This window comes from Carcharhinus amblyrhynchos, chromosome 9, assembly GCF_965287045.1.
Source record: "Carcharhinus amblyrhynchos chromosome 9, sCarAmb.v2.hapA, whole genome shotgun sequence".
Classification (NCBI taxonomy): Eukaryota; Metazoa; Chordata; class Chondrichthyes; order Carcharhiniformes; family Carcharhinidae; genus Carcharhinus; species Carcharhinus amblyrhynchos.
In genome coordinates this window covers 3,426,878-3,447,220 of record NC_137332.1, presented here as the reverse complement: position 1 = coordinate 3,447,220, position 20,343 = coordinate 3,426,878, and the positions used below count along the sequence as shown (strand labels likewise).

Below are 20,343 nucleotides of genomic sequence, written 5' to 3'. Positions count from 1 at the left end.
TGAAGAAATCCCTCATGTCATAGAGGTTTACAGCATGGAAAAGGCCCATCGACCCAGCTTTCCATGGTGCTCCTTTTTTTTCTAAACACTCCTAAGCTACTCCCAATTGTTTTAAAGGATCATCCCTTTAGCCTGAGGTTGTGCCGTCTGGTTCTGGGTTTCCCTACTAATGGACACATCCTCTCCATGTCCATTCTATCCAGGCCTCGCAATATCCTGTAAGTTTCAATAAAATCAACCCCCCCCCCCCATCCTTCTAAACTCCAACGAGTACAGATCCAGAGTCCTCAACCGTTCATGATATGACAAGCACTTCCTCCCAGGGATCATTCTTGTGTACTTCCTCTGAACCCTTTCCAAGGCCAGCACATCCTTTCTTAGATATGGGGCCCAAAACTGATCACAATAGTCCAAATAGGATCTGAGAAAAAGTCTTTTACAACCTCAGAACTACATCCCTGCTCTTGTATACTAGCTAATATTGCATTTGCCTTCCTAACTGCCAACTGAACCTGCACGTTAATCTTAATAGTATAAGAAGCACTCCCAAATCCCTTTGTGCTTCTGATTTCTTAAGCGTTTCCCCATTTAGAAAATAGTATATGCCTACATTCCTATTCCACTCACACTTCCCCACATTGTATTCCACCTGCTACTTCTTTGCCCATTCTTGTAGCCCGTCCGAGTCCTTCTGCAGACCCCCGGCTTCTGCACTACCTGTCCCTCTATATATCTTTGTATCATCTGCAAACTGAGCAATAGTGCCTTTAGTTCTTTCTTCCAAATCGCTTATATTGTGAAAAGTTGTGATCTGAGCACTGATCTCTATGGCACACCACTAGTCACCAACTGTCATCCTGAAAAAGACCCCTTTATCCCCACTCTTTGCCTTCTGCCAGTCAGCCAATCCCCTACCCATGCCAGGATCTTACCCTTAACACTGGAGGCTCAACTTATTTAACAGTCTCCCATTCAGCACCTTGTCAAAGGCCTTCTGGAAATCTCCTTTAACTAACTTCCTTAGTACCTCAAAGATCTCTAACAGATTTGTCAGACATGACCTGCCTGTAACATGTGCAGTTTTGGTCGCCGCACTTACGCAAGGATATTTTGGCCTTGGAGGGAGTGCAGAGGAGGTTTACTAGGCTGATTCCGGAGTTGAGGGGGTTGAACTATGAGGAGAGGCTGAATAAACTAGGCTTGTACTCGTTAGAGTTTAGAAGAATGAGGGGAGATCTCATTGAGACGTATAAGATGTTGAATGGGATGGATAGGATAGAGGTGGAGAGGCTCTTCCCGCTCAGAAAGGACAGTAGGACTAGAGGGCACAGCCTCAGGATAAGGGGGGGGGGGGGGGGGGGCGCGGTTTAGAACAGAGTTGAGGAGGAACTTCTTCATTCAAAGGGTGGTGAATCTCTGGAATTCTCTGCCCATTGAAGTGGTGGAGGCTACCTCGCTCAATATTTTTAAGACACAGATTGATAGGTTTTTGATAGGCAAGGGGATTAAGAGTTATGGGGAGAGGGCGGGAATGTGGAACTGAGCCACGACAGATCAGCCATGATCTTATTGAATGGCGGGGCAGGCTCGAGGGGCTAGATGGCCTACTCCTGCTCCTATTTCTTATGTTCTTAATGATTAAGTAGTTTGAGATATGCTCTTGTGGGTTATGCACATAAAACCCACACTAGCCACAGGTCAGCTGATTTGCAGCATATTTTCAGCATTTGTATTTAAATTTATTACATGTTGTATTTAGCAAGGTTTGTTTATGCACCAAGGCACAATGGATTTTTATTAAATTTTTGTATTCCCTAGATTGAAATTAAACTGATCAAGGACAAATTCAGTGATAAAGAATATGAAAACAAGACAAAGCAAACGAGACGGGAAAACAGTTGGCACAAGCGCGCGCGAGTGCAATGAGCAGTTCCTCCTTTAGGAGCCATGGAAGAAAATCTGTAAAATGACTTCAGTTGACCATAGGATACACTCGATCGCAACAGCTGTGTTTTATTTTGGTAAAATTAGCAAATATTCTCTTCCAATGAGACATTTGCTCATTTCAAATCCTCCTCAATTAAATCACAAATACACATTCTTTACTTTGAAATAAATATATTGAACTAAAGTTGGATTAATTTGACAAAATTTAAAAAACAGGATTCTTTTCATTGGTTATTGTAAGATCATCAGAGATCACACAAAACATTACAATTTTTCAGTTTGTGACCACCAAACTAGCTATGATCCCATATGTTCTTCCAGTTCTATTGGATGTTATTCATGTTCTGAATCTATATTTGTCCCACTCAAGAGTTTCAAAGTTGCAAAGTGAATGTGAGCCTCTAAAAAGTTTATTTTAAAAAGAAATATCAGCAAGGAAAAGCACTGCACTATTTCATTAGTTTCACGATGCGGCAATCAGAAATCTTTCCCGTTTCAGTTCTAAACCAAGACAAAAAAAAGTGGACTGGGGAATGATTAAACTGCAAGTTCCCTCTCTCCTACCTCCTGCAGCACCAATGCTGCATCTTAATTGTTGTCCTGGTTGCTTTTGTTTTTATTTTAGTTCACCCAATTCTTCCAATTGTATTTTCAGTTCCTTCCCAGGACACATTTCAACTTCTTGTTTTTGGTCTCAGTTTAACTTTCTCGTTCCTTTTGATTCCTTTATTGTCCTTTCACACCACCTGGAGATTCCCCTCCAGGTCTCACACCGTCCTGACGTGGAAATAAATCACCGCTCCTTCACTGTTGCTGGTCAAAATCCTGGGCCTCCCTAACAGCACTGTGGGTGTACCTACACCAGATGAACTGCAGTGGGTTCAGGAAGGCAGCTCACCACCACTTTCTCAAGGGCATTCGGGATGGGCAGTAAATGCTGGACGAGCCAACAAAATTCAATAAGTGAATAAAAAGATTAGACTATTAAAACTGCTCCCCGCTTTCCCATCTGCCCTCCAGCAACAACTGCTTTTCCTCCTTATCTACTGCTACATCTGCTTATCCAGAGTCCTCTTCAGTCACCAAACCCAAGAACAGAAAACGAAGTAGAGTTTAACAAGAAGCTTTACTGTAAACATGATATCATAGCTCAACAGACTAACCTTCATTACAAAGATTCATCAGATCTCTGGACAATAAAGCTTTATTCATATTATGGAAAACAACTACAACCTGAATAAAGTGTACCTCCTGCCAATTTGCATTGATAGTATTTAAATAGTGCTGTCGAACAAAGTAATTAACCAGACTGAAATTGTCTTTCAAAGATTTCTTCCAATGCAGGGATCAAAGATTTTTTTAAAAAATGAATGAAACATTCCTCTCACCTGCTGCTCCCCTGATGTTCTTGGGGAACACAAAGTTAACCACAGCTTGACAGCTAGATTCACATTCCTAGTTTGATAGTTAAAAAAAAGTAGCTGTGTTTATCTTAAATTCCTTATAACCAAAAATCTGAAGGTCAAACCAAAACTTCACCAGAACAAATGATTTTTATAGCACCTTACACATGCTTAAGGACATACCACTTCATGGCAAATGAAGCAATTGTAATAGGAAGTTGTAATGTTAGCATCACAATAACCAATCTATACATCGCAAGATCCTGTAAGCAGTAATGATAACCGGACATTATTTTAATGACAATTGATTGATAAACACATACTGGTCTAGACCAATGGCTTAGCTCTCCTGCTCTTTAAACTAGCAACCATGGGACCTTTTATATCCATCAGAGTGCAGATGGGGCCTGGGTTTAATGTCTCATCTGAAAGTCAGTACCTCATGCAGTGCAGAAATTATGTGCCCAGATATCTGGATTGGGACTTGAATCTTCAATCTTCTGACTTAATGGACAAGACGACTCTGAATCGAGGCTGACTAATACCTCTCAATTTAAAACGAATTTATTAAAATTTGGCTGTAAAACAAAACTGTAATCCTGTGTTTAGGGTATTTATCTTTCATGTTGCACTGGGGCCCTGTGAAATTCAACAATTTACACACTTCTATAACTGTGACATAGTCCAAAGACTGCCTCTGCTCTATAGATCAGCGGCCAAAGTATATAAATAATATAGATTTGTATATACGCATATGATATATATATCACAAAACATTTCAAAATAGGAAAAAGGACATTAGTGTGTGTAAATCAGCATATGTATCACATTAGGACCACTTGTAAACTCAAGGTGGTTGACATGACAAGTATGTGATGAGTAAAGTGTAGTATTACACCTCCCATTCCTCACAACAGTGATACACAGTAGAAACCATACCATTAACAAACTGATTCCACGTAACAGATAAAACCTACACATTATTGCCAAACTCTGAGTGAGATGGTGGGTGTTGAAGTACCCTCTGTTAAACGTTGATCAAAGTTCTGTCCACAATGGCATCAAACAGCACCAAGATGAGAGCCAGGATTCCCTTTAGCACAGCAACTCAGGCTGGATGCCGATTCTCCGCAGGGTATCCTCCGGCATGCAAAACACTGGGTTAACAGGCTTAATCTGCTGGTCTCCCATCAGGGAGAGGCCTGCCACCCCAAACAATGTGTGGAAGGGATCAACCTAGTAACAGAAAAAAAAACTATGAGATTTGAGACATCTCTTTCAAAGAAATTATTGTTCAATAATTATTCTCCCATTGTAAAGTTACGAATACATTTTTGTATGCTATCACTTGAAGAAACACAAGCAGAGGATAATATATGTGCTAAAACGTGTATTAAAATAGTGGACAGAAGGATGTCAAAATTCTGAAAGGTTTTGGCAAGAGTGAAAAAGGAGAAAGACTTCCAACCTCATCACCTACCCTGTCAATCCCCGCAAGAATCCTTTGTGTTGCGATAAGTTTGCCCCTCATTCTTCTAAACTCCAATGAGTACAGGTTCAACCTATTCAATCTCTCCTCATAAGAAAATCCCTCCAGATCTGGAGTCAACCTAATGAACCTTCTCTGGACTGCCTCCAATCCAATATATCTTCTCAGGTAAGTGAACTAAAATTGGTCATATTATTTCAGGTCTGGTCTAACTTGTACAGTTTTAGCAAGACACCCCTATGTTTATACTCCATTTGTTCTGAAATAAAAACCAACATTTAATTTGCCTTGTCTGTTCCGTGCTGAACTTGCATGCTAGCTTTTTGTGATTTATGCAATGAGGACCTCCAATTCCCCCTGTGCTGCAGATTTTATAGTCTTCCTCTATTGAAAAATATGGTGGTGTTTTCGTGCATCTGCTGCCCTTGTCCTTCTAGATTCTAGATGCAAGAGGTCATGGATATTTGGAAAGAAACTTGGTAAGTTCCTGCAATGCATCTTGCAGATGGTACATCTTGCTGCCATTGTGGGATGGGGATAGGTTGCCAACCATAGAACCCTACAGTGCAGGAGGCCTTTCAGCCCATCGAGTTTGCACCAACCACAATCCCACCCTGACCCTATCCCCATAGCATTTATCTCATCTAGTCCCCCTTCACACTAAGGGGCAATTAAGCATGGTCAACTCACCTAACCTGCACATTCTGTGGAGGAAACTGGAACACCTGGAGGAAACCCATGCAGACATGGGGAGAACATGCAAACTCCACACAGATAGGCTGGAAATTAACCCAAGTCCCTGGTGCTGTGAGGCGTCAGTGCCAACCACTGTGAACCTGTGGAATTCTTTACTGCAGTGGACTGTAGAGGCTGTGTTGTTAAATACATTCAAGGCTGAGACAAATTTTTAATCAGTAAGGGAATCGACGGTTATAGAGATAAGGCAGGAAAGTGGAGTTGAGGATTACATTAGATAATCTCGTTGGATGAAAGGGTAGACTTGTTGGGCTGAATGGCCTACTTATGTTCCTACATCTTATGGTTTTATCAGCAAGTTCCCCGAGTCCCACAGCATCATGACTTAAAATATTTCAGCGTTTCCTTCACAACTGTTGTGTCAAAATCCTGGATGTTGCTCCCTAACAGCACTGTGGGAATATCTACACCCACAAGGTCAATTAGGAATGCATAAATGCTGACCAAACAGCAACCCTCATCCCACCATATCATTTCAAAGATCATTACATGATTTCTGCATCTCAATTAATTTATAGAACACTACAGCACAAACAGGCCCTTCGGCCCACAAGTTGCACCGATCATATCCATACCTACCAAGCCATACAACTATCTGTAACTCCCAATCCCATCTACTCATCCAGAAGTCTTTTAAAAGACCACAGTGAGTTCGCCTGTACCACCACTGACAGCAGCCGATTCCACTCACTCACCACCCTCTGAGTGAAAAACTTACCCCTAACATCTCCTCTGTACTTGCTTCCCAGCACATTAAACCCGTGTCCCCTCGTAGCGACCATTTCAGCCCTGGGAAATAGCCTCCGAGAATCCACCCTATCTGTTCCTCTCAACATTTTATAAACCTCTATCAGGTCACCTCTCAACCTTCGTCTCTCCAGGGAGAAGAGACCTAGCTCCCTCAACCTATCTTCATAAGGCATGCCTCCCAATCCAGGCAACATCCTTGTAAATCTCCTCTGCACCCTCTCAATAGCCTCCACATCCTTCCTGTAGTGAGGCGACCAGAACTGCGCACATTACTCCAAGTGGGGTCTGACAAGGGTCTTATAAAGTTGCAACATTACCTCCTAAACTCAATCCCTCGATTAATGAAGACCAGCACACCATACGCCTTCTTGACCACATCCTCCACCTGCAAGGCCAATTTGAGCGTCCTATGGACCCGGATCCCAAGATCCTTCTGCTCCTCAACACTGCTAAGACTCCGACCCTTGATATTGTACTCCTTCATCCCATTGGACCTGCCAAAATGGACCACTACACATTTATCTGCGTTGAAGTCCACCTGCCACTTCTCCGCCCAGTCTTGCATCCTATCTATGTCACACTGCAACTTCTGACATCCCTCCAGACTATCCACAACACCACCAACCTTTGTACTGTTGGTGAACTTACTAACCCATCCCTCCACTTCCTCATCCAGGTCATTTATGAAAGTGAGAAACAGCATGGGTCCTAGAACAGATCCCTGGGGCACTCCACTGGTGACCGACTCCCATGTAGAAAAAGACCCATCCACAACCACTCTCTGCCATCTGCAGGCAAGCCAGTTCTGGATCCACAGGCCAAAGCCCCTTGGATATCATGCCCTCTCACCTTCTTGAAGTTGTCTTGCACGGGGGACCTTATCAAACGCCTTGCTGAAGTCCATGTAAACCACATCCACCGCTCTTCCTTCATCAATGTGTTCAGTCACATGTTCAAAGAACTCAACTAGGCTCGTAAGGCATGACCTGCCCTTGACAAAGCCATGCTGACTATTTCTGATCATTCTAAACTTCTCTAATTTGTAACCAAACTTTTTAGTAACATTTCAAATCTAAACTTCCAATTACAATAAATGGACTATAGTAGACGATTTAATGAGTGCCTCACCACCATTGCCCTAATGCTAGTCACTGGGCACCTACCACATCTCCTGGCCGGTCTGCAAATCCACCGGTTTCCTCGTCCTGACAGGCCAAGATAAAACTGCTCAGTTTATCCTTGTCGATCCAGTGCAGTCGTCCAATGATTTTCAGAGAGGCCAGCACCCACCACGAGTAACAAACATCTGGCAACTGTGGAAAGGCAGGACAGCACTGACATCAAGGAATATAATGAAAAAGCACTTTCCATTCAGCTAATAAAACACACAATAACTAAAGTGTGGGTCAAAGAATCCATGGATTCCTGTGGACACTATAACCACCAGGACAGTCTAGTTGGGATGAATGCCCTGTTTCTGTGCTGTATATTTTCTACCAGCTACAAATCTCAGATCTTTTAAAGTGCTGAATGATTTTCATGGACGATTTCTTTTTAAAACAATAGGTGATCGATTTGGTGGGAGGCAAAAAGTGTGAAAGAGGTCTTGTGGTGTGATGCGTAGCATTCCTGTCTCTGAGCCAGGAGATGCCAATGTGAATCCCACCCCAGGACCTGATGGTCAAGAAAGGTGCATTCATAAAACAGGTGAAACGGTAACCTGCAAATCGTTCCGCCACACCAATGGCTGGCAGTAAAAGGTAATTAGTCACAAGTAAGGCTTACATTAACACTACAATGAAGTTACTGTGAAATTCCCCTCGTCGTCACATTAGAGCACCTGTTCAGGTCAATGCACCTAACCAGCACATCTTTCAGACTGTGGGAGGAAACCGGAGCGCCCGCAGGAAACCAACGCAGACACAGGGAGAACGTGCAAATTCCACACAGTGACCCAAACCGGGATTTGAACCCAGGTCTCTGGTGCTGAGGCAGCAGTGCTAACCACCTGCCGCCCCATGAAGATGACTCCTGGTCAGCCATGCTTGATGTGGAATGGCGCCCACTTTAAGCTATAAGCCTGTGGTGACAGACTAGTGACCTATTCCAAGAATTACAAGCTATGGAAACAGACTGCCTTAGTTCACCACTCGATGTGGGATAAGAGAGAGAAAAAAAACTTGAGGGCCATGAAATGAAGAGCTTGTAGTAACATTCTCAGCTGCAAGTGAAACATTCTTGATATCTGCTGTTAACACTGAAGCATCCAATTCTTGAGGATACTTCATGCATTTCTCAAACATTTACTACTGACATCAAAAGCTTAAATCTCCAGGATTTTAACCGAGTGACTATGATGAACCGGACAAAGTACGACCAAGTTGGGCTGGTGAGACAACCTAGTGGGTGATGGAATTCTCTTAAACCTGCTGTCCTCACCTTTTGGATGCTGGAGGTTGAGGGTTTGCAGGGTGCATATGAAGTAGCCTTGGCAAGGCGCTGCAGTATATTCTGCATTGAAACAAGCATCTGCGAATGTCATCATTAATGTAGTAAACATAGCAGCTAACAGGATAACTGGCAGATAATCAAGAATCCACAAATTGTAGGCAGCTTGGTTACATAATGCAGCTAACACCCTAGAAGAAATTTGAAAATGAGTCCAAAGTGGCCTACATCAATGTAATTGTTCAGAAGATGGTTGATTGATTCATAAGAACATAAGAAATTGGAGGAGTAGGCCATCTAGCCCTTCGAGCCTGCCCCGCCATTCAATAAGATCATGGCTGATCTGCCGCTGCTCAGTTCCACTTTCCCGCTTTCTCCCCATAACCCTTAATCCCCTCTCTTATCAAAAACCCATCAACCCGCGTCTTAAAAGTATTTAGCGAGCAGCCTCCACCACTTCAACGGGCAGAGAATTCCAGAGATTCACCACCCTTTGAGTGAAAAAGTTCCTCCTCAACTCCGTTCTAAACCGCCCCCCTTTTATCTTGAGGCTGTGCCCCCTAGTCCTACTGTCTTTTTTGAGCGGGAAGAGTCTCTCCACCTCTATCCTATCCATCCCATTCATCATCTTATACGTCTCAATGAGATCTCCCCTCATTCTTCTAAACTCTAACGAGTACAAGCCCAGTTTATTCAGCCTCTCCTCATAGCTCAACCCCCTCAACTCCGGTATCAGCCTAGTAAACCTCCTCTGCACTCCCTCCAAGGCCAAAATATCTTTGCGCAGGTGCGGCGCCCAAAACTGCACACAGTACTCCAGCTGCGGCCTCACCAATGCCCTATACAGCTGCAGCAAGACCTCCCTACTTTTATATTCAATCCCCCTCGCTATGAAGGCCAGCATCCCATTTGCCTTCCTGACCACCTGCTGCACCCGCAAGCTGGGTTTTTGCGACTCATGCACAAGGACCCCGAGGTCCCTCTGCACCGTCGCCTGCTGCAGTTTTTCGTCCCGTAAGTAATAGTCCTTCCTACCATTCTTCCTACCAAAGTGGACCACCTCACACTTGCCAACATTAAATTCCATTCACCATTTCCTGGCCCATTCGCCCAGCCTATCTAGATCCTTCTGCAGACTCTCCACACCCTCCGCACAATTTGCCGTTCCCCCAATCTTGGTGTCATCAGCAAATTTCGACACCCTACACTCAGTTCCCTCCTCCAGATCATCTATATAAATGGTAAAAAGCTGAGGCCCCAGCACCGACCCCTGGGGCACTCCACTAGTCACCATCCGCCAATCCGAATAGCACCCGTTGACCCCCACTCTCTGCCTCCTATTTGACAACCAATCCTCTACCCACGCTAACACCCTACCCCCAACTCCATGTCCCTCGACCTTCTGCAATAACCTCTTGTGAGGTACTTTGTCAAACGCCTTCTGAAAATCTAGAAAGACCACATCCACCGGCTCTCCTCTATCCACCGCCCTAGACACATCCTCATAGAACTCCAGTAAATTTGTCAGACACGACTTCCCTTTAATGAAATCGTGCTGCGTCTGCTCTATCAAGCAATTCCCTTCAAGATGCCTCGCAATTTCCTCCTTAATGACAGATTCTAACATTTTACCTACCACTGACGTTAAACTAACCGGCCTATAATTCCCCGCCTTTTGCCTGGCACCCTTCTTAAACAACAGCGTAACATTAGCCGTTTTCCAATCCTCCGGCACTTCCCCGGAATCCAGCGACGTCTGGAAAATAACCACCAAGGCATCCACTATCACCTCCGCCATTTCTTTCAGAACCCTCGGATGCATTCCATCCGGTCCTGGGGACTTGTCCACAATCAGCCCCTCCAGTCTGTCAAGCACCGCCTCTCTAGTAACAGTAATGTCATTAAGACCCTCCAGTCCTACCACCTTTCCATCGCTAACACCTGGCAAATTATTCACGTCCTCCTCCGTGAAGACAGAAACAAAAAAGTTATTCAATACCTTAGCCATATCCTCATCCCCTACCACTAGGTCCCCTTTCTCATCCTCTAAAGGACCAACATTCACCCTAGCCAGCCTCTTCCTTTTTATATATTTATAAAAACTCTTGCTATCCTTTTTTATATTAAGCGCTAGCCCAGCTTCATAGTTTCTCCTACCCTTCTTTATCAACTTCTTTGTCAATCTTTGTTGACATTTAAACCTCTCCCAATCCTCTTCTCGCCCACTACTCTTAGCTACTCTAAATTCCTCCGCTTTTAATTTAACACTTTCCTTCACCTCCTTCGTTGTCCACGGCTTATTACCTCTCTTCCTACTATCCTTTTTGACCATCGGAATAAATTTCCGCTGAGCACCAAGAAAGATCTCCTTAAAGATCCTCCACTGCTCCTCAACAGACCCTCCCTCCAACGCGCTCCCCCAGTCCACATTCGCCAATTCTTCTCTCATCCTACCGTACTCCCCTCTATTCAAACAGAGGACGCATGTCCGGGAACCCACTTTCTCCTCCTCCATCTGCACCAGAAACTCCACCATACAATGATCACTCTCCCCAAGAAGATCCTTCACCACAAGGTCCCTAATTCTACCTGCCTCATTACATAGCACCAGAATTTCACATCAGTCTTATCTGTCTCTAACAAAAAGATGTGGGCATATTTTTAGCACACAGATTAGGGAGGCAGATAACTAAAGTGCACATACTGGAGATTCTACTGCAGATTTGGTTGGATGCGAGAGAAATCACACCTGACAAATTAATTGAAGCTTTTACAAGTACATAAGAACTAGGAACAGGAATAGGCCATCTAGTCCCTCGAGCCTGCTGTGCCATTCAATAAGATCATGGCTGATCTTTTCGTGGACTCAGCTCCACTTACACGCCAGCTCACCATAACCCTTAATTCCTTTACTGTTCAAAAATGTATCTATCCTTGCCTTAAAAACATTCAATGAGGTAGCCTCAACTGCTTCACTGGACAGGGAATTCCACAGATTCACAACCCTTTTTGTGAAGAAGTTCTTCCTCAACACAGTCCTAAATCTGCTTCCCCTTATTTTGAGGCTATGCCCCCTAGTTCCAGTTTCACCCACCAGTGGAAACAACTTCCCTGCATAATTTTATATGTTTCTATAAGATCTCCCCTCACTCTTCTGAATTCCAAAGAGTATAGCCCCAGTCTACTCAGTCTCTCCTCGTATGCCAACCTTCTCAACTCTGGAATCAATCAGTTTATGAAGGTTAATCAAGACAGGAGATAAGCTAGGTGGATTTTCAAAAGACATTAGATAAGATGCCACATTAAAGCCTGTTGCACAAGGTAACAGTTCATGGGGTTGGGGATATTATCATGGATAGAAGGATAGGTTAAATTAATTTGACAGAAAACAGTGGAACAAAGGGGCCATTTTCAGATTGGCAGCTGTACTAAAAGTGCTGTAAGATTCAGTGCTTGGGTCTCAGCTATTTATAAGTCGAGAACAACGTAGTCGATGAGGACAACGAAGGCAAGATGCGCACGTTTTCTCAAAGCTAGGTGGGAAAATAGAGTGAGAGCAGGAAAAAATAATCTGCAAAAGAATTTAGACAGGTTAAGCAAATGGGTAAAAAAATTGACAGATGGAGTATAATGTGGGAAAATGTGAATTTATCCACTTTGCAGGCAGACTAGAAACACAGTATACTATTGAAATGGAGGGAACTGGGTGCTTGGTGCAGGAATTACTGCAAGTAATTGGGAAGGCAAATGGAATTGGTATGCATTTCAAGTGCGCTGTTTTACTGCAGTTGTAGAAGGTCTTGGTAAGGCCACATCCTGACTACGCGCTATATTAGAAGCTGGTCACAGATGTTCACGACGCAGGGATTGGTGCTGGGGCCTTAACTATTTATCATATACATAGACGATCTGGAGGAGGGGACCGAGTGTAGGGTAACAAAGTTTGCAGATGACACAAAGATGATCGGGAAAGCAAATTGCATGGAGGACACAAAGTCTGCAGAGAGATTTGGATAGGCTGAGTGAGTGGGCGAGGATTTGGCAGGCGGAGTATAATGTCGGTAAGTGTGAGGTTATCCACTTTGGAAGGAATAATAGTAAAATGGACTAATATTTAAATGGTGAAAAATTACTACTGTGCAGAGGGACTTGGGGGTCCTTGTGCATGAATCACAAAAACTCAGTCTGCAGGTGCATCAAGAAGGCAAATGGAATGTTGGCTTTTATCGCAAGGGGGATGGAGTATAAAGCAGGGAGGACTTGCTGCAATTGTACAAGGTATTGGTGAGGCCGCACCTAGAATACTGTGTACAGTTTTGGTCCTCTTATTTAAGAGATTAGCTTTGGAGGGGGTACAGGTTCACCAGGTTGATTCCGGAGATGAGGGGGTTAGCTTATGAGGAGAGACTGAGCCTGTACTCATTGGAGTTTAGAAGGTTGAGGGAAGGTCTTATGGAGACATACAAGATAACAAAGGGGCTAGACAAGGTAGAAGCAGCGAGGTTATTTCCACTTACAATGGAAACAAGAACTAGGGGGCATAGCGTCAAAATACAGGGGAATCAATTTAGAACAAAGTTGAGGAGGAACAACTTCTCCCAGAGGGTAGTGAATCTTTGGAATTCTCTGCCCATTGAAGCACTGGAGGCTACCTTGTTAAGTGTGATTAAATCACAGATAGATTTTTAACCAATAATGGAATTAAGGGCTATGGGGAGCAGGCAGGTAAGTGGAACTGAAACCACTATCAGATCAGCCATGATCTTATTGAATGGCAGGGCAGGCTCGAGAGGCTAGATGGCCTACTCCTACTCCTATTTCTTATGTTCTTATGACTCATCCCTGAAATGAAAAAGTTTTTTTTAAATGTAGAAAGGTAGGACCTGTGCCCATTGGAATTCAAAAGAATGAGAGCTGTCATGCTCAAAAACCCAGTCTGCAGGTGCAGCAGGTGGTCAGGAAGGCGAACGGGATGCTGGCCTTTATAGCGAGGGGGATAGAATATAAAAGCAGGGAGGTCTTGCTGCAACTGTACAGGGTACTGGTGAGGCCGCAGCTGGAGTACTGTGTGCAGTTTTGGTCGCCGCACTTGCGCAGGATATTTTGGCCTTGGAGGGAGTACAGAGGAGGTTCACTAGGCTAATACCGGCAATGAGGGGGTTGGACTATGAAGAGAGACTAAATAGACTGGGTCTGTACTCATTGGAGTTTAGAAGGATGAGGGGGGATCTTATAGAGATGTATAAGATAATGAAAGGGATGGATAGGGTAGAGGTAGAGAGATTCTTCCCACTTAGAAAGGATAGCAGGACTAAAGGGCACAGCCTCAAGATAAGAGGGGGGGGGGCAGTTTAGATCAGAGTTGAGGAGGGATTTCTTCACTCAAAGGGTGGTGAATCTCTGGAATTCTCTGCCCATTGAAGTGGTGGAGGCTACCTCGTTAAATATATTTAAGTCACAGGTAGATAGGTTTTTGACAGACAAGAGAATTAAGGATTATGGGGAGAGAGCGGGAAAGTGGAACTAATCCACTTCAGATCAGCCATGATCTTATTGAATGGCGGGGCAGGCTCGAAGGGCTAGATGGCCTACTCCTGCTCCTATTTCTTATGTTATGTTCTTAAAATATCCTGAAGGGAACTGATAAAAGAATTACCGGTGGAATGGTGTAGTGGTTTTGTCACTAGACTAATAATTCAGAACAGTGCTCTGGGGACCCAGGTTTGAATCGCTCCGCAACAGATGCTGAAATTTGAATTCAATAAAAAACAGAAATTAAAAGTCTGATGACCATGAAATCATTGTCAATTGTCAGAAAAACCCATCTGGTTCACCAATATAATTTAGGGAAAGGAAATCTGCTGTTCTTACCCGGTCGGGCCTACATGATTCCAAGGCAACTTTGAAATACCCTCTAAAATGGCCCAGCAAGTCATGGGGTGGGGGGCCCAATTAGGGATAGGCAATAAATGCTTCCCCAGCCAACAGTGCCCACATTCCACAAATGAATCAAAAACTGGAACTAGGGAACACATTTTAAGAATATGAAGAATGTGGAGATGCCTACGTTGGACTGGGATGGGCACAGTAAGAGGTCTCACAAGGAACCTTACCAGTGATTCCAAACAAATCTATTGGACTTCAACCTGGTGTTGTGAGACTTCTTACTAAGAATATTAAGGATAAAGGGGTTTCCCATTATGACTAAGACATTTTCTGAGTTGTTAGTCTGTGGAATTCCCTTTCTCAGAGAGCAATGGAGGCTGGATTATTGAATATATTCGTGGCACGGTGGCACAGCAGTCAGCACTGCCGCCGCACAGCACCAGGGACACAGGTTCAATTTCCCAACTTGGATCACTGTGTGGAGTTTGCACATTCTCCCCATGTCTGCGAGGGTTTCCTCCGGGTGCTCCAGTTTCCTCCCTCATTTTGAAAGAAGTGCTAGTTAGGTGCATTGACCCAAACAGGCACTGGAGTGTGGCGACTAGGGGAATTTCACAGTAACTTCATTGCAGTGTTAACATAAGCCTTAATAGACCTTAAAGTCAAGCGTTATGAGGACAGGTGGGAAAGTGGAGTTGAGATCACAAACAGGTCAGCGATGATCTTGACAAATGGCCTACTCCTAAATCCTGTGTTCCTATCTGTCATAAAATGAAGAATTGAATGGCTGCATACAATAATAGAGGATTTCTTCATGTCATAAGGATTTGAAAAAAAAAACAATTGTGTGCAAGCTTGAACCATCTTCAAAATAATTTTTTTTTAACCAAATACCTTCTCAGGTCGTCCATTGAGGCCCCCAGATGGTAACTGTCGCTCACACAGCCACCAGCCCAGCAAATCAGCATTAATTTGGTGCAATTGGCCCGTGATAGCCAAAAATCCCGTGCAGCAATAGATCTGGCGAGGAGAAAACAAACTGTTTGTTAAAACACTCAATAGAGTTCACACCTCGGAAGAGAGACACTCCAAAACAGTTGCAGTGGAAAGAATGCAATCTGTAACGTGTGTTGAACATCCACTGTAATTACGGGACAATTTAGTAAGATCTTTATGTTTGTATAAAATGTATGTTTTCTGTAGACTCACTTAATGGCAAATGTCCATTTTAAGTCAAATTGCACAGGTAGTTATGAATTGAAATAGAAATTTACTGTGCAACACAGTAAATCTATCATTTGAAAGACAGATTGCTTCAAGTACAGACCTTTCAGCTGTGAATCACTGCATAGGACACATGTCCCTGATTCAGAGATTGTGGATTCAAGTGTCCCACTCCAGAGATCTGAGCACGTAATCAGTGCCCTTCGGGAGGCTCCGCCCCGAACGAAGGCCGCACCGCCAGAGGGTCAGTACTGAGGGAGTGTTGCACTGTCAGAGGGTCAGTAGTGAAGGGATGCCGCACTGTCAGTACTGAGGGCGTGCTGCATTGTCACAGGAACTAAAGGAACTATTTTGAACTTCAGCCAGATGGAATGATTCCAGCCAATATTTCTGCCTCAACATTACAATGAATAGCATATCTGATATCATAATATGTTTGTGGGAACTTTCTATGTGCAAACTAGTTGCTGTTCTCATTTCAATGACAGTTTCTACAATGACTACACTTCAAAACATACTCCATTGACTGAAAATAACCTGTGGTCCTATGGTGGCCAAAGTCACTGCGTAAATGCAAGTGCTTTTCTTATAATGCTGGAGAGCATAATTGAAAAGCTAGTTTAGCCACGTGTGGAGATATCTGATACAATCGGTCAGGTTAAGGCTCTTTTGTTACTGTGTAATCCAGCACTGATGTTCTATATCAGAAACCAGTTAATACTTCAGAGCTGAATTTCAATTATTTAAATCCGAGGCCCTTTACACTGTAAACAAATGCTGCCTTACCTGTCCAGCATGAGACTCAGAACCTGGTCGACATCCAAATCCTCCATCAAAGTTCATGCAGGATAAAACAAATTCTGCTGCTGAATCTAGATTAATGGCACTGAGTCTTCCCTGAAAAACAAACCAGCATTGGCATTACGGATCAGCTACACAATAAGGTAGATTGATGAAGGTTTTTTTTAGAAACTCGGAAACAGCTGAAACTGCCCAAATAAAAGAACTCTCCCCCCCGATGTTTAATAAGGTTACGGCTCCTCATTCCTTTACAAGTCACTCATGCTGAGACCCAATCGCATCACCACATCAGCATCACACTACATGGTCGTTGTTCACCTAAGACTTTAGATGCTGCAATTGTGGTTCAATCAGTAGCATCCTGACCTCACTCAGAGTCATAGAGATTTACAGCATGGAAACAGGCCCTTCAGCCCAACTAGTCCATGCCACTCTTTTTTTTTTGAAGCACCTGAACTAATCCCAATTGTGTGCATGTGGCCCATATCCCTCTATACCCATCGTACCCATGTAACTAAATGCTTTTTAAAAGACAAAATTGTACCCACCTCTACTACTACCTCTGGCAGCTTGTTCCAGACACCCACGATCCTGTGTGAAAAAATTGCCCCTCTGGACACTTTTGTACCTCTCTCCCCCCTCTCACCTTAAACCTATGCCCTCTGGTTTTAGACTCCCCTACCTTTGGGAAAAGATATTGACTATCTGCCTTGTCTGTGCCCCTTATTATTTTATAGACCTCTATAAAATCACCTCTCAGCCTCTTACACTCCAAAGAGGAATGTCCCAGTCTATTCAGCCTCTCCTTATAACTCAATCCATCAAGTCCTGGTAGCATTCTAGTAAATCTTTTCTGTACTTTTTCTAGTTTAATAATGTCCTTTCTATATATAATAGGGTGGCCAGCATTGCTCACAGTATTCCAAGTGTGGCCTTACCATTGTCTTGTACAACTTCAACAAGATACCCCAACTCCTGTACTCAATGTTCTGACCAATGAAACCAAGCATGCCAAATGCCTTCTTCACTACTCTGTCCACCTGTAACTCCACTTTCAAGGAGCTGTGAACATATACCCCTAGATCTCTCTGTTCTGTAACTCTCCCCAACGCCCTACCATTAACTGAGTAAGTCCTGCCCTAGTTCAATCTACCAAAATGCATCACCTTGCATTTGTCTAAATTGAACTGCATCTGCCATTAATCGAAAGGTGCTAGATTCAATTCCCACACCAGAATATTAAAGACTGTTATCCCGGCTGACACCACTTGCACTGGGCTATCAAAGGGGCAGCGCTGCCAAATATTTCAAACTTCAGCCAGATAGAATGATTGACTAATATTTCTGCCTGAAATTACAATGAATAGCGTATCTGATATCATAATATTTCTGTTTGTGGGAACTTTCTATGTGCAAACTGGCCATTGTTTTTATTTCAACTACAGTTTCTAAAATGACTACACTTCAAAAAGTATTTCATTGATTGAAAAAACCTGTGGTGGTCAAAGTCATTCTGTAAATGCAAGTGCAGCAGGGGGCAGCAAGTGTTGCCCTGCCAAATATATCGTCATTCCTTCACTATCACTGGGTCAAAATCCTGGAACGCCCTCCCTAACAGCACTGTAGATGTACCAACATCATAGAAACTGCAGCGGTTCAAGGCAGTGCACCACCACCTTCATGGGCAGTTAGGGATGGGCAATAAATGCTGGGATAACCAGAGAGACCCAATTATTAAAAAACACTGACACGAGCATGCATCAAGAGGCACGCTGGTATTCTTCTCTCAATGGCACATCACGTTTTCACTGGTTACTGCTCTAAACACTCTCAAAGCACCATGCACTTGGTGGCTATTTACAGACCTCAATCACAGACCAATAAAATCACAGCATCTATCAGGCACAGTGACAGTTAACATTCTTACCAAAAGTGCCAGCGTTGCTACAGCGCAGAAGGAGAACCGTGTGTCTATTTCACCTGGAACAGAGGAGATATTTTAGTGATCCAAAGCAAGGCATTAATTCTCCTCTTGTGCATGCTGCTGTTAAAATCCTTCAAAGAGAACAGTAGGAACGTAAGTGCTCATGACTGAAGAATTCTCCCCCACTCTCCAAATCACAACCACATCCTAACTTGCCCTTCCATGGAACACAGGGTGAAGATTTGTACTGTGAAATCTGAAGTAGTTATTTCTTAAAGGCTCAATAAACCTGCTTAAGATCTTTTGTTTACAATGAGAAGGGTTTAATTTGTATTCCAGCTGTGGAACTCTAAGCAATTCTGTTCATTGGATGCCAGTGTTTGAGATCAATGCCCGTTTAGTCTCTGGGAAGTCGATGAGTATTATTTTCCTGCTTATTTCCCTGCTCACAGAATTTTTAAAAACGTATTTACAGAATATCTCTGGCTATCCCTAATTGCCTTTAAGGTGGTAGTGAGCTGCCAAGTCCTTGTGGTGTATATTTTTAATCTTTCAGTATGGTCAACCTAAATGAAGTTCAGGTACTCGGTGACTGCCATGTTTGGCCCTCCGGCAGTATGGGGCAGATGATATGTGGATCTCCGGGACGCGATGATGTGCCACGTGCTGTCGTGAATAAGATGTGAGCCTCAGAAGCAATGCATTCAAAAGCGATGACCAGGAAGGTGTTATGGCTTTGGATGAGATCCAGGTGGAGGGACGGGCCAGGGTCAGCACCCAGGACGCGTAGACAGATACAGTTATCGTTTCTATGCCCAGCAAATTCAGGCTGCATTTGACCACGTAACAAGCATCATTAATTTGAATAAGATCATAAAAGTTAAGAGCAGGAGTAGGCCATGGGGCCCCTCTCGAGCCTGATCAGCCATTCGAGAAGATTATGGTTGATTTGACTGCAGCCTCAACTCCATTTTCCTGCCTGTCTGCAATAACAACAGACACACTTGTAGATCAAAAATCTGTGATTTAGCCTTAAATGAATTCAATGATTGAGTCTCCACTGCTCGTTGTGGAGCAGAATTCCATCCATCAACAGCCCACAGAGAAAAAATTCCTCCCCACTGCCATCTGAAACAGGAGATCCCTTATTTTGAAACTGCCCTTATTTCTAGATTTCCCTATGACAGGAAATATCCTTCCAGAATCTACCCCATCAGGTCCTCTCAGGATCATTTATGTTTCAATACGATCACCTCTCATTTTTCTAAACTCTAATGAGATGGGTCTAACCTTCTCACCCTATCCTTTTAAGGCAAACCCTCATCCCAGGAACCAGCTGAGCAGACAGGACTTTACCAATGTCCAAACGAAAATGAAAATCGACCAGCAACTACAAGTCAACGGCACATTAAACAGCCCAGTAGAAACATGTGAAAACTAACTGTGTATTGCGCACATTTCGTGTAGTCACATGCTATGGAGTTATTGGTTATTAATCTTTCAATAAAGCTACAGCAAAGCTAGATCTAAGCTGAAGGAAACCCCCAGTGAGAAGGGCTTTGGGAACTATCCATCCAAAGTAGCTGTTCCTCCCAAACTCAGTCTATTCACCACATCATGCCTTCAATTACCCTCAGAGGAGTTCAATGTGTTTTCTGGGAGAATTTCTCAAATTTCCATCTGAAGGAATTAATATTAACATCAACATCTTTTAC

The 20,343-nt window shown here is 43.5% G+C and overlaps 1 protein-coding gene across 1 annotated transcript in view; it reads right to left on the bottom strand.

Annotated features, from left to right (window-relative positions):
• Positions 1-1,988: 1,988 nt before the first annotated feature.
• The window catches only part of rabggtb (Rab geranylgeranyltransferase subunit beta), a 50,206-nt gene continuing 31,851 nt past the window's right edge, over positions 1,989-20,343 (bottom strand). The window contains exons 5-9 of the mRNA XM_080195088.1: positions 18,632-18,684; positions 16,690-16,800; positions 15,574-15,699; positions 7,509-7,658; positions 1,989-4,586 (exon numbers count right to left, since the gene is read on the bottom strand). Of these exons, the coding sequence (XP_080051214.1) occupies positions 4,446-4,586; positions 7,509-7,658; positions 15,574-15,699; positions 16,690-16,800; positions 18,632-18,684 (581 nt within the window). The 3' untranslated portion in view covers positions 1,989-4,445. The remainder of the gene's footprint in view (positions 4,587-7,508; positions 7,659-15,573; positions 15,700-16,689; positions 16,801-18,631; positions 18,685-20,343) is intronic.